An 11,886-nucleotide genomic window follows, 5' to 3' on the forward strand; every position below is an offset into this window, starting at 1 on the left:
TTTTGATATAAAGAAAAATACCGGTGGTGCCGTGTCTGGCTCCCAAATGCACATGGCAGGAGGCTTCAACCTGTCCATCAACTCTCATCATAAGTCTACTGATGGCTGCGCCTATAGTGCTCAGCATCTGCTCTGCAGGCCATAGCCATCTGTCCACCTCGGAAACAAACTGAAACAACCTCTATTTTATATAATAAATATATGAATTTCAATTGATGTGATTGCAATCCATGGCATAGGTGAATGCAGTGTTCTCTGTTTTCATTAGAAAGTGACGTTGGGGTTTTATCACAAAACTTGGAAATTAAGGATTTATGGGACTGTAGCACAAATTAAGATTGTTTAGAGGTTCAACAGGATCTTTGATTATATTTCTTTATTTCTTTCCCTCTTTTGTTTTTTATTGATTTCCGTCTCACCAACAAGTGTAGAGTCGAAAATCTTATCACACTGGCAAGTTTCCCGTGGTATTTAAGGCACTGAGGCTTAATGGCGTTGTTTGATAATCTTAATCAGCTGCGTGGGGTGTACTACAGAAGGCAGGTGTTGCATAATTCTCCACCACTGATCCTATTTCCACAGATAACATCCACCCCAACAACAAAGATCACTTTGTCGTCCACACATCTGTTGGCTGCTCAGGCTAGGTTTCGAAAACTACCGTCAAAGAATAGACTCCAGCATGTGACCTAAAGGAAAACGCAAAGCATTGAAAAAGAAAGTGGTAACCTTTACAAAAAGGTTACATTCATTAACCATGACATAACAATAGTCAATGCAGTAAATAGCATTGGTTAACAATGAATGAATTAACAGTTAACTAATGGTCGAGTAATCATTGGCTAATGGTTTTCATGTTTACTAAGGTAGTAGAAGGTTAGATGTGCTATATAATAATGGTTATTACGGCATTAACCCATTTTAATTAATGTTTAAATAATGTACCTTTATTCTAAAGTGTTACAAAGAAAATAACAAGTTAACAGTTTGTTGCATTGTAGTACAACACTGTAGTGCAGATACCATTCAGTAACATAAGGCCAACTATTTTATAAAACCGTAATTATTGCACTGAAAACACGGTTTCGGTGTAGACACGAACAAAGGAGAAAACAAATGTTGATCTGTAAGAGAATGGATGCGTTTGCATGCTAACCTTACATGTTCCATGTTCCATGTTGCATACAAAGGATAAACCTTTTTCTGTGCATTTTTATGCAAGGGAATCAAATCTGCTTTCTAATCCATCTGGCATCAGCCAAATACTACACATCGACCCTTAACCCCTAAAGAACAGGCCAGTCTGTCTGGTGGGGGTAGAGAGTGACTGATGAATGAATTACTTACACAGGGAATTTTACACAAAAGAGGGTTGAATACAAAAGTAAGTCTATGTGCGAAGGATGTTAACATCGTTCACACAAGACACATACATATGTAATTTGTCCTTTGTCCATTGCAGCCACCCCGAAGGTCACAAGCCAGTTCATGAGATATACATGTTGTTAGTTCTAATTTTTTTCAATCTAATATAAATAATATATAATAATAAGTGAAAAAATTGCAATGTGATTGCTGTGTAAAGTTATAGGTTGATTTTTGTACGATCACTCAGCCGACCGCAGAGACCACCTACCGACTTCAAACTCTGAGTGACAGTGGGCAAGGCCCTGGTTTCAGGTTTAAATCCCGGACTGCTGGCAGATGGCAGCAGCCTTCAGATTAACCCGCTGCTCTTCAACCCATGCTAGGCTTGTAAGGCAGCCCGGGCCAGTCTGTGGTTGAGACCCCGGGTCATTCAGAAGCTCAGAAGTTAAGACTTTTGGTTCAACAAGACCATGTACTAAAGAAAATACAACTACATGTGATCTCAGAGTATTAATGTTGTATTATTGGTTAATATCAGTTATCCTAAAAACACCTGTCTGGGAAAAGTAAGTAAGTATTGTCTGATTTTATCAGGTGGACTTTTTGTAAAACATAAATACCAAACATAGTCCTATATGTCCTCCAATGGGCAAATTCTAAAATAAATCTAAACCAGTGATTTGAATATAATATGACGAGGTGATCGCACAACTCTTTTGCCCATCTCGTCATCTTCTTACTTTCTTATCCCCTGTCTACAAACACACCAGCATGCACTGGCCCATGGGAAATCTCACCGGGAGTCCAACACAAAAAGCATCAGCATCCCTCACTCTGCATCATCTGGGGAGATTAGAGACGTCAACGCACAGCCATGACAGACCTTCGTCAAATAGGATCAGTGTTGCCTCTTTTTTTCCCTCACTCTCTCCATTCTTATCTGCCTAAATCTACCATCGTCAGGCCATCGCAGAACGATATCCCATAATATCATGTCTGGCGGTGCCCAAAAGGGGTATGGTCTCATGTCATGGGAGACATGGAAGCTAATAGACTTTTCAGTCAAGAAACAATACAGATAGGACACGGAAATAAACATGTTGATGATAATAATAATATTATCACACAAGAGGATATTTCTGACAGTTCATGGATATAATTTCAAAAGTAAATGTGATAAATAATAATAAAAAAGTAGCATAACCTATCCTATTATAAATAGGTTGATCTTCCAGGATATTTTTACGTTTAAGATTATTTCTAAGAAATGATTTGTGTTTACAATTCCAAACAGGTTGTTTACCAGGATAACCAACCTGTCGTTGTGAATACAATAATCTTGAATGTGCTCCAAAATGTCAGGGTAACAAACCAATTGAATGAGAGGGATAAAATATGTGCTTCTTAAAATGGTGTTGTTTTTATAAAACAGGAAATCGATGTTATGAAAAATTGTGAACAATAAATAATGTTACCGGTTTGGTAGGATTTTTTTTATCTATGAATAACCTGTGAATCCAGAATACCTGAGCTCAAGCTACCCATTGGACTTCACTGTTTTGGATTATCATTATTATTAATGATAATCTGTGGTGCGGTTTGCCAGGGGTGGAAGGGTTATCTTTTAGTTCTGCTCCACCCCCAAAACTAGGTCACTCTTTTAATCCCACCATGTACAGTAGAGACAGATCAAAAGTAGTCTTTTCGTTTTTGTCAAACTGCAAGCATAGACAGCTTAGTGGTAATGGAAACAGTCAGAGTCTCTCTTAGCAATAATATACAATATTTTCGTATCTGTTACTCGTTTAGTGTATTTGTATTTATTTTCTATCAAAGAGCAAAGCTACTTTTCCCAAATTTACCAAACATGAATTGTAGGCGTATTTCTTAGTGTGTATGTATGTTAACACTACATAAATAAGCCTTCTTGCTGAAAGAGGTACCGCTGGTGCGGATTCTTGTCCGTTGCTGCCACCAGGTGGTCAAAAGCAGTAGATGGAGTTGGGCTTCCGTTATTTTCATTAATTCATTCACTAAATATCAGAACAAATTTGAAGAAAAAAAATAGATTTAGATTTAAAGATGTATAATTAATTGCTTTGGAAATCAAATGAAAACAATTTGTTAAAATTGTGTAGGAAATATATATGGGTAGCAAATTAAAGATAACCTATGGAACAGTGCTACCGATAAAGGGATGGGTTTGGTGCCATAACCAGTAATCTAGGTTTGCAATCGGACGTTACTGTGAATAAACTAAATGCAATCAGGCCAAAGGAAGAAAAGCAGTTTCTACGCAACAGGTTTTAGAAAGATAACAGCACGTCCACAAGCCATTTTTTTGTGGGGAAAAAAACAACCAAAAAAGACCCCAAGGACTCCTTGTAAATTGGGCACCACGTGACCGTGCATGCATGTACGGGACTGAGGACAGCGCGTACGCGGCTCCCTGTGTAGCCTCGACTACTGAGCAGCAGGGCGCAGGAAAAGTTACGGCAAAGTTCTTCATTTAATGCGATTTGATTCCACTTTCACCGTTACGACTTTCCCTAAAGCCATGCAGAGATGTACAACGGCCACCGTAGCCTATTCATGAAAAAACGCGTTTCATCCTTTCTTGAGATGAAATAAAAAAAGTAAACTTTTATTGTTACGCATTCGGACATTTCAGTGAGAGACGATATGTGTAAAAGAACACCTCCCTGAGGGAGCGACGAGTTCCTGAAGACGCAGAAGCCTGGTCCAGTTTTCGTCCCTATTTCTCTTCACATGAGGGAAAGGATCCGGCATCTGTGGATACAATGGGGCAGTGTGTAGCCCCCAATGCAAAGACAATGCAGCAAGATGCTACGAGGGACACTCGGATGTATGATAGTGAACTGTGGCTCTACTGCCGAGGAGCCAGATAAAGGTCTGTAGCTTGGTTTCTTTACCTTCCTTACCTTTTCCTGCATCTTTCTGAGGCTGTGCGTGTAAAACCAGACCAGCTCGGACACGACAGGCTATATTCCACGCAAATAATCATAGTTTTTTTTGTGGGTTATACATTGCCAATCTACAGAAACATATGCAACATTATGAGATGAATACAAAATAATGGTGACCAGTCCGAATGAAGTGGAAAGTATATCTTCAGCGTAAGCAAGGGAGATCCTTACGATATTGTCAGTGCGACCACCTATCACACACCTCCCCCCTATCCACACACACAAGGGGCTTGTGTCTGTTGAATGAAATATTGTTACTTTGGGTATGTGGGTTATATTGTTGTAATGTCAAAGAAACACACATCGATTCATAGACTAATTCAACATGACGATGAAGATGATGAATAATAAAATAAATAAACCCCATCACAATTATCAGTTAAATTCGACAAACTAGTGGGCGATGGAAGCTTATCATCAGCCATTTAGTCAACGACATCTCCATGTGGAACTGCCTCAAGGCCTTGAAGGCAACCATTAACGTAATATGTACTGAGATGATAAACACGGTGATGTGTATTTCTGCTCCAGCAGATAGTCAGAAATTGCCATACGCTTCAGTGAGTGTTGAATATGCAAAAGCCCTCCGCCGCAAACGCGCCTTCAGCCTGACAGTTTGATGGCTGTGGTGGAATAAGCTCAGATAAAAGACACTAGTTTCACAGAAGCATCATCGTAGGATTATACGCAAGTGTCACTCATAACACCAATTATGTGTCCGCTCCTTTTATGTACCAAGGCACGAGTACTAGTCCAAACTAGTGAATCTCTTCTACCCGTGCCGTGGTCCATAGAAGGAGCAGACCCATAATTAGTGTTATGAGCTACACTAGTGTTTGTACTACGATGACGCCTCTCACACATGAACTCATCAAAGGCTTGAAAAGTGTCTTCTCCGTTATTTGCAGAGATCCCACTGAGTCTCTCTGATTCGACAGGTCCAGCTAATCATTAAAGCGATTCTGTATGTGTTTTGGCATCACTGCGCTTGCTGAAAGATACTTGCTGGTGACTGTTTATTGAGGCTGGTATGTTTGGCATGAGGTGAGCAATATACATTGCAATGCTCTATATATGTCTGGGCCTGGAAGGATTATAGACCCTATAGCCCTTCCAGGCCCAGACATGTTAGTAGCGTTAGCTCATCCTGTGCACATTAACAATTGTATGTATCAGGAAGAAAAACTGAATGGGACTATTCACATGTCGGTGCCTGTACAACGTTTAACTCTGTTTAACTCCTGCTGCTTTATGGGCGGTTGTGATTCATGTAAAGTAAGCTTTCCGTGCATCGGCAAGCATGCATTAATAACCAGGCAATACCTGGAAACCTTTGCCTTCTAGATACATTTATTCAAATAGATTGTGGATTTGTTCCCTCTGTATTTGCATACTCCAAGGGATGTTTTTGGTTAACATGCTATAACAAGCCTATACATTATCCATGTGAAGTATTATGTATCTATATGTACTAACATTGTCACTTACATCACATTAAAATTAGGGTAGGTGGCTTGGTGACACCAAAAGGGAAATCTAGATTTAGTAAAGATCCCACCCATCCTCCCTTCAGGCCTGCCTCCAAACCCACTCCCCAAAAACAGGCGATTAGCTGACTAGCTTCAGCAAAAGGTATGCCTAGTCTTGTGGAAGACTCTGGTCATGCGCAATGAGAGCACACAATCAGTGCACAGGTGCACAGGTAAGTAGGTAGAACAAATTATTTGCTTACCAGGTAGGCTAGCCAGTCATTTCCTAAGGGCCTGCGACAGCCACAGACACCACATTGTTTGCTTTTTTGGACAGAGCATTTTAAATATTGATTGCTCTTGGTGTGTAAAGAGTATATATACAAATATGACAAAAAAAGTTTCTAAAATAAGTCACCTGTGCTTGCTTATTATGCCCTAAAATTGGACTTATCTTGGATCATCTTAGTATACTTTAATGTTTTTACATTGAGTAGTAATCATGGCCTTTTTTCCTGATTCCAGACTCGGGCTTCGTCCATAACATCACAAGACATGACAAGAGCGCTGAGAAATGAGTGAGCTGACGTATGCATGACAGCCCCCCCATCTATCAACACACAACTCCAACGGTCTCTTTAGTCAATCCAAGAATCCCCACTCATTATGAAGACCAAGTATGCCATCGTCTTCATCTTTATCGTGGCCCTGGTCATCATCGAGAAGGAGAGCAACATACTGTCAAGGTATTGGGATGAATCAACCCTGAATGCTGAAATGTGTTAATTTTCATGAATCACAATGGTCAGGCTCTTGAGGAAGACGAGGGTGTTTTGCTAAAAAACTTTACACCAATTGAACCAATAATAATGCTGATAATGCTGTTTACCCCTTCCTGTTAGGGCCACCAATAAAACCCTAAAACAATTATAAAGGAGGGCTGTCGTTTCCTAGACTGGTCGCAAATGTCCAGAGACAGACTCATCCCTTGGCTAGTATAAAACAATACAATACTATTTAGTCATTTAGGAGACACACTTATCCAAAGTTAATAACTGTACATTTTAATTTATGCATCATTGATTGATTAGGAAGTAGGGGTTTGACATTTTGCTCAGGGATCACCTACAGGTATGCTGTGGACATTGGGGTTGTAACACAGAACCTTATTGGTGGGAGTCCAACACCTTAACCACTAGGCAATCATGTAATATCAATAAGGGCTGAAATCGGAAATCTTACGAAACAACTCAATTGTATCGGGGACATAATGTATGTGCGCTTTTGATCCATGATAATCCATTGCAGAACTCTCAATAGGGTGTCCGATAAGCTGACCCAGAGGCAGACTCCACTGCAGACGTCATCCAGCCCCATGTACGAAAACGAAACGACCCAAAATGCCCTCGCTGACGACCAGGACCCGAGAGAAAGAGCTATGGGAAACTACAACGCCAGCGACCCACACAAGCACATCCTGCTCATGGCCACCACCCGGTCTGGCTCCTCGTTTGTGGGGGAGTTCTTCAACCAGCACGGCGGGAACATGTTCTACATGTTCGAGCCCCTCTGGCACATCGAGCGCAAGCTGGCCGACGCGGCGGAGAGCGGGAACGTCACGGGGTTGACGGAGATGTACCGGGACGTTCTCCAGGGGCTCTTCCTGTGTGACTTCGGCTCTCTGGAGAGGTACATCTCGCCGGCTCCCCAGGACCACGTCACCGCAGCGCTGTTCCGCAGAGAGTCCAGTTCGTCGCTCTGTGAAAAGTCGGTGTGCACCCCCTTCGTTAAGGACATTTTCGAGAGGTATAGTGTTTATTTTCTTCGGTGGCTATTCCGTTGATGTACTTCGTTATGAGTTATTTGCTGTTAAAAAAAATAATAATAACACATCTACAACTGTTGTCGTCACAGGTACCACTGTAGGACCCGCCGTTGTGGCCCACTCAACCTGACCCTGGCGGCCGAGTCCTGCCTGTCGAAGAAACACCACGCCATCAAAACCGTGCGCGTGCGGCAGCTGGAGACGCTCCGGCCCCTGGTGGAGGACCCGCGCCTGGACGTCATGGTGATCCAGCTGGTCCGAGACCCGCGGGCCGTCCTGGCGTCCCGCATGGTGGCCTTCTCGGCACAGTACCAGACGTGGAACTCCTGGGCGCAGGAGGGCGACGTGCCCGAAGACGTGGAGCAGGTGAAGCGCTTCAAGGGAACCTGCGACCAGATCAGGATGTCGGCGGAGCTGGGCCTGGGTCTGCCCAGCTGGCTGAAGGGACGCTACATGCTGGTGAGATACGAGGACATCGCGCACTTCCCCATGCAGAAGGCGGAGGAGATGTACAAGTTCACCGGGATCCCGTTCAGTCCCCAGGCCAAGAACTGGATCCTTAAGAACACCCAAACCACCAGGGGGGCGAGCGGGGTCTACTCCACGCAGAAGAACTCCTCGGAGCAGGCGGAGAAGTGGCGGTATCGCATCCCCTTCAAGCTAGCCCTGGTGGTGCAGAAGCTGTGTGGACCCGCCATGAAGATGTTTGGGTATAAGTTTGTGGATAGCGAGACGGCGCTGCTGAACAGGTCCCTGAGTTTGCTGGAGGAGAGACGGTTTGGCTTCTCACAGGATTGACCCGCGAAGCTAGGACCAAACAGGATGTAGGACGGTTAGCAACAGGGAAGGAGATTGAGGTGGATTTTGTGCGTACCAAGGTGTAGGTAAACAAGGGTCGGAGGATGAACTGCATTACTGACTCCGACTGGATATTTTTGGATCGTATTTAACTTTTCATTTGACCATGAAATGCAAAGAAATTAAAGCTTTGTCGTTTCGTGCCTCATGTAAACATAAGGGATGTAGTGCACTTGAAGACCAGTTCATGTTTTAAATGGGAAACTTGGAAAAAGAAGATAAGTATTTATTGTGAGATTTTAAGCTCTTTTATCAGTCTATATTTTATATGATTAGGCTTGAGGAGTCGCTTTCAGTGCCGAGTGAAACCGTAACCGCACCGCGACCACCACATGTCCAAAGCCCTGGAGGCTCTTCGTCGGAGCGGTTAAATGGTCAGGTAACTCTATTCGCTTGGAGATAGTCAGGTTTACCGTACCAAGTTTGAAATATTTTTTTTTAAGTCATACACGATTCAGGATGGATACGTTTGGGTGTACAATAGATTACAAGGTTGGTCAGGCGAAAGGGTTAAAAAAGGAATCCTAAACTTATACCCAAAGGTAAAAGACAGGTCAATATGACGTGATCTCTACGTCAATTCCATTTATCTGACACCATAGTGAATTAATTTGTATTAATGCAGATGTATTGGTAGAAATATCTTAACGTAGATTGTATTGTAATCAGAGAGCGTTGTCATTCGACTAAACTATTGTATGTTTAATTGCAACACCTTTCAAGGGACTGATTGTAATTTAGTTGTGTATGTGTGTCTATGTTTGTGTCGGTGAGTGTTTGAGTAAGAGATGAAGAAAGGGAGGTTTTATCGATGTGCACTAAAATAGGATGATAGTATATAGTAACAATTTTAACAAATGTTAGAGGTCAGACCAGCGTTATTCTGCACAGGAACCCGATACCTAAGCCATATACAAATCTATATCCCAGACGTTATATTTTCCTATTCCAAATATAGAATACACACATCCTATAACATTAGGGTAGCCTTTACGTCCATTGAACTGTAAGATCTCCGTAAAATGCAGCTACTGTATAGCTTGAAGGTGAATGTAGGTCCTGTCAAGGCCAGCCCTCAGAGCAGCTCTTTTATGGTATATGAAGGTAAGCACTGTGATTTCCCTTCAATGGCTGCTTTATCTTCAGCTTGGCTGAGGCTCCGCCGAAACTGCTGTGCTAGTATTGCTATTTGATATGTGTGACACGTGAATACAGTGAGCTTCTACTCCTTGTAGCATTTTCAAGAACAGCAAGACACTTTAAGCAAGGTTTTCGCAACCACGTAATCACAAAAGCCTACTGTATATGACACTTACTAATACTGCAATAACAATATCATAACAGAGAGAGAGAAAGTTGGCGTGAGTCGTCCTTTCCTGTTCCTTTTTTAACCATTTCCTGACTGTTTCCTTCGTTCGAAAAAAATTCTAGTCATCCACCCCATGAATAAAGTACTTTGGTGTTCTGTGTGTAGTGTATAGCACACTTTCATAAAAGGATAATTTGAAGTGTATGTGTGTATGTTATTCCCCAGCTCTGTGAATTAAGAAAGTTAGCCTACCAAGAAGTGCCCAGTGTGTAGGCCTCATTCTGTACATGGGTGTAGTACTGGTACAGTCTCACCGGGGATCAGTGTTCTGTGTCGTTTAATGTTCCTCCGCCTAAAGTTGTGTGGGAAAGAGCAGAGGCAAAAAACAGTGCCTCCATTCATGCGTGCATCCATTCTGTTTCATTCCCTGCCACCCAGAGTTCACAGCTGTTGTTCTCAGACTCTGTTCCTTAATGCTAGTCGATCTCCATAGCAACATAGCGTGATGCAGATGTTTCCACAAAGTCGTCATTGGTGACTTGGGAATTTTCAGACCGGCAACAGCTGCAAAAACCCCATCAATATTTCTACTTCAAGGTTTTAAACTCACACCCACAATAATCATTCACAATTTGTGCCATTTCTTTTGGCATAGGCCTACATTATTTTACAAATTATAGACCTACAAATGTACACACAGAAAAGTATTAGTTGTTAGATAATTGGTAATTTTGTTAGGTTGCAATATAATATTGTTTGGATGTACATCAATGATGCTAATAATTAGCTTCAAGATAAAAATGGCAACAAAACAGATTATTTTCGAATTATGTTACAGGGTGCTGTTGCCATGACAACAGCAAAGCAGTTATCTGTTGCTAGCTAACGGTTTAACAACACAAATGTTATAAAGATGTAATAGGCCTACAACAAAACAATACAACCAACATATTAGTCGACATTGTAATGTTACATCATGGTGACTTGAAACCCACCTAATCGCAATACACCTCTCCAAAAATAACATGGAAGATAGGTGTGAGAAATGCCATGAAACAAAAATTCTCTGCAAAGTGTAACCCAAACACCTCGGGAAGTAATGTGTAATGTGTTGGACCTCAGAGGTGGAGGGGAAAACCATTTTGTCTATCTAAGCCACCATACAGTGGCTTACAGTACTCATAAGAGAAGGCCTACCTCGATTTAGTCATGTGTAAGATACAATACATTGAAACCAGAATGACCGGAAAAAAGAAGGGTGGCCTTTATGAGGAGCAAGTTGATGTCCATTTTTTAATAATTATCAAGTAACTACCTGTTGTTGTTGTTGTTGTTGTTGTTGTTGTTGTTGTTGACAAACCAAATAAAAAAACCTATGTTGGTGCCTTAATGTACTGCTTTTGAATGGCCAAACTCATTTATTTTAGTAAGACTTGGCTGTTAGAGTGTTGGTGTTCATAACTGAAACATGGTCTTTCATTACTGCAATGCACATTCCCGAAACACAACATATTTTACCAATATTCCAATGACACTTAAACAATAGACACATTTTCAGATTTCAGATTGTTTTTTAAATTATCTTTAAGGAAATAGCCTATATACATAGGACTATAAAACATTCACAACACAGCATACAAACCAGTTGAAGTTATGGAGAGACCATATCACCACTCAGAAGGGAGTCTTTTCATCAACCAAACAGGGGAGGGGAGCAGTAGAAGTCAGAATGACTCAATAACATTCAACGTAATACTAACACAGCCGTTTCAGTCTGAGTTCGGTGTCTGTCCTGTCATCTGCCTCATTCGAAGCACAGATCAAGCAATGTTTGTTTAAGAGTCAGTTCCAAAAAGCAAATGTCATGAAGCTCATTGCTTGGGAATTTGAGTTTATTTTTTTAAAGGAACAATCAGCTAATCTCTTTTGCCCCTTTGAGGTTCATACACTAACAGGAAGAGGCAGAAATGGTTCCATGACTAATGTCAGGAATGTGCCCATATATGTCCTCCAGTACTCCTAAGTTATTTTTAGATAATTTCAGTGCCTTTCTGCAGTTTATTTCAATAT

General features: G+C 41.5%; 1 protein-coding gene across 2 annotated transcripts; it reads left to right on the forward strand.

The window, feature by feature from the left end:
• Positions 1–3,785: 3,785 nt before the first annotated feature.
• chst3a (carbohydrate (chondroitin 6) sulfotransferase 3a) lies at positions 3,786–11,158 on the forward strand. Of its 2 annotated transcripts, none has more exons than XM_030379352.1 (4): positions 3,786–4,279; positions 6,350–6,570; positions 7,133–7,630; positions 7,739–11,158. In XM_030379352.1, exons 2-4 carry the CDS (start codon positions 6,491–6,493, stop codon positions 8,445–8,447), a joined length of 1,287 nt encoding a protein of 428 aa, XP_030235212.1. In that variant the 5' UTR covers positions 3,786–4,279; positions 6,350–6,490; the 3' UTR covers positions 8,448–11,158. The 2 variants fall into 2 exon arrangements, with proteins under 2 accessions (XP_030235212.1, XP_030235213.1); XM_030379353.1 differs by having other exon boundaries at positions 3,788–4,279; positions 7,145–7,630.
• The last annotated feature ends 728 nt before the right edge of the window (positions 11,159–11,886 follow it).

The sequence above is a fragment of the Gadus morhua genome, chromosome 15, assembly GCF_902167405.1.
Source record: "Gadus morhua chromosome 15, gadMor3.0, whole genome shotgun sequence".
NCBI classification, from domain to species: Eukaryota; Metazoa; Chordata; class Actinopteri; order Gadiformes; family Gadidae; genus Gadus; species Gadus morhua.

Coding starts and splice junctions, on each gene's coding strand:
- chst3a (XM_030379352.1), top strand. CDS start 6,491: ATGAAGACCAAGTATGCCATCGTCTTCATCTTTATCGTGGCCCTGGTC. Junction 6,571..7,132: donor GAGAGCAACATACTGTCAAG/GTATTGGGATGA, acceptor AATCCATTGCAG/AACTCTCAATAGGGTGTCCG. Junction 7,631..7,738: donor GTTAAGGACATTTTCGAGAG/GTATAGTGTTTA, acceptor TTGTCGTCACAG/GTACCACTGTAGGACCCGCC.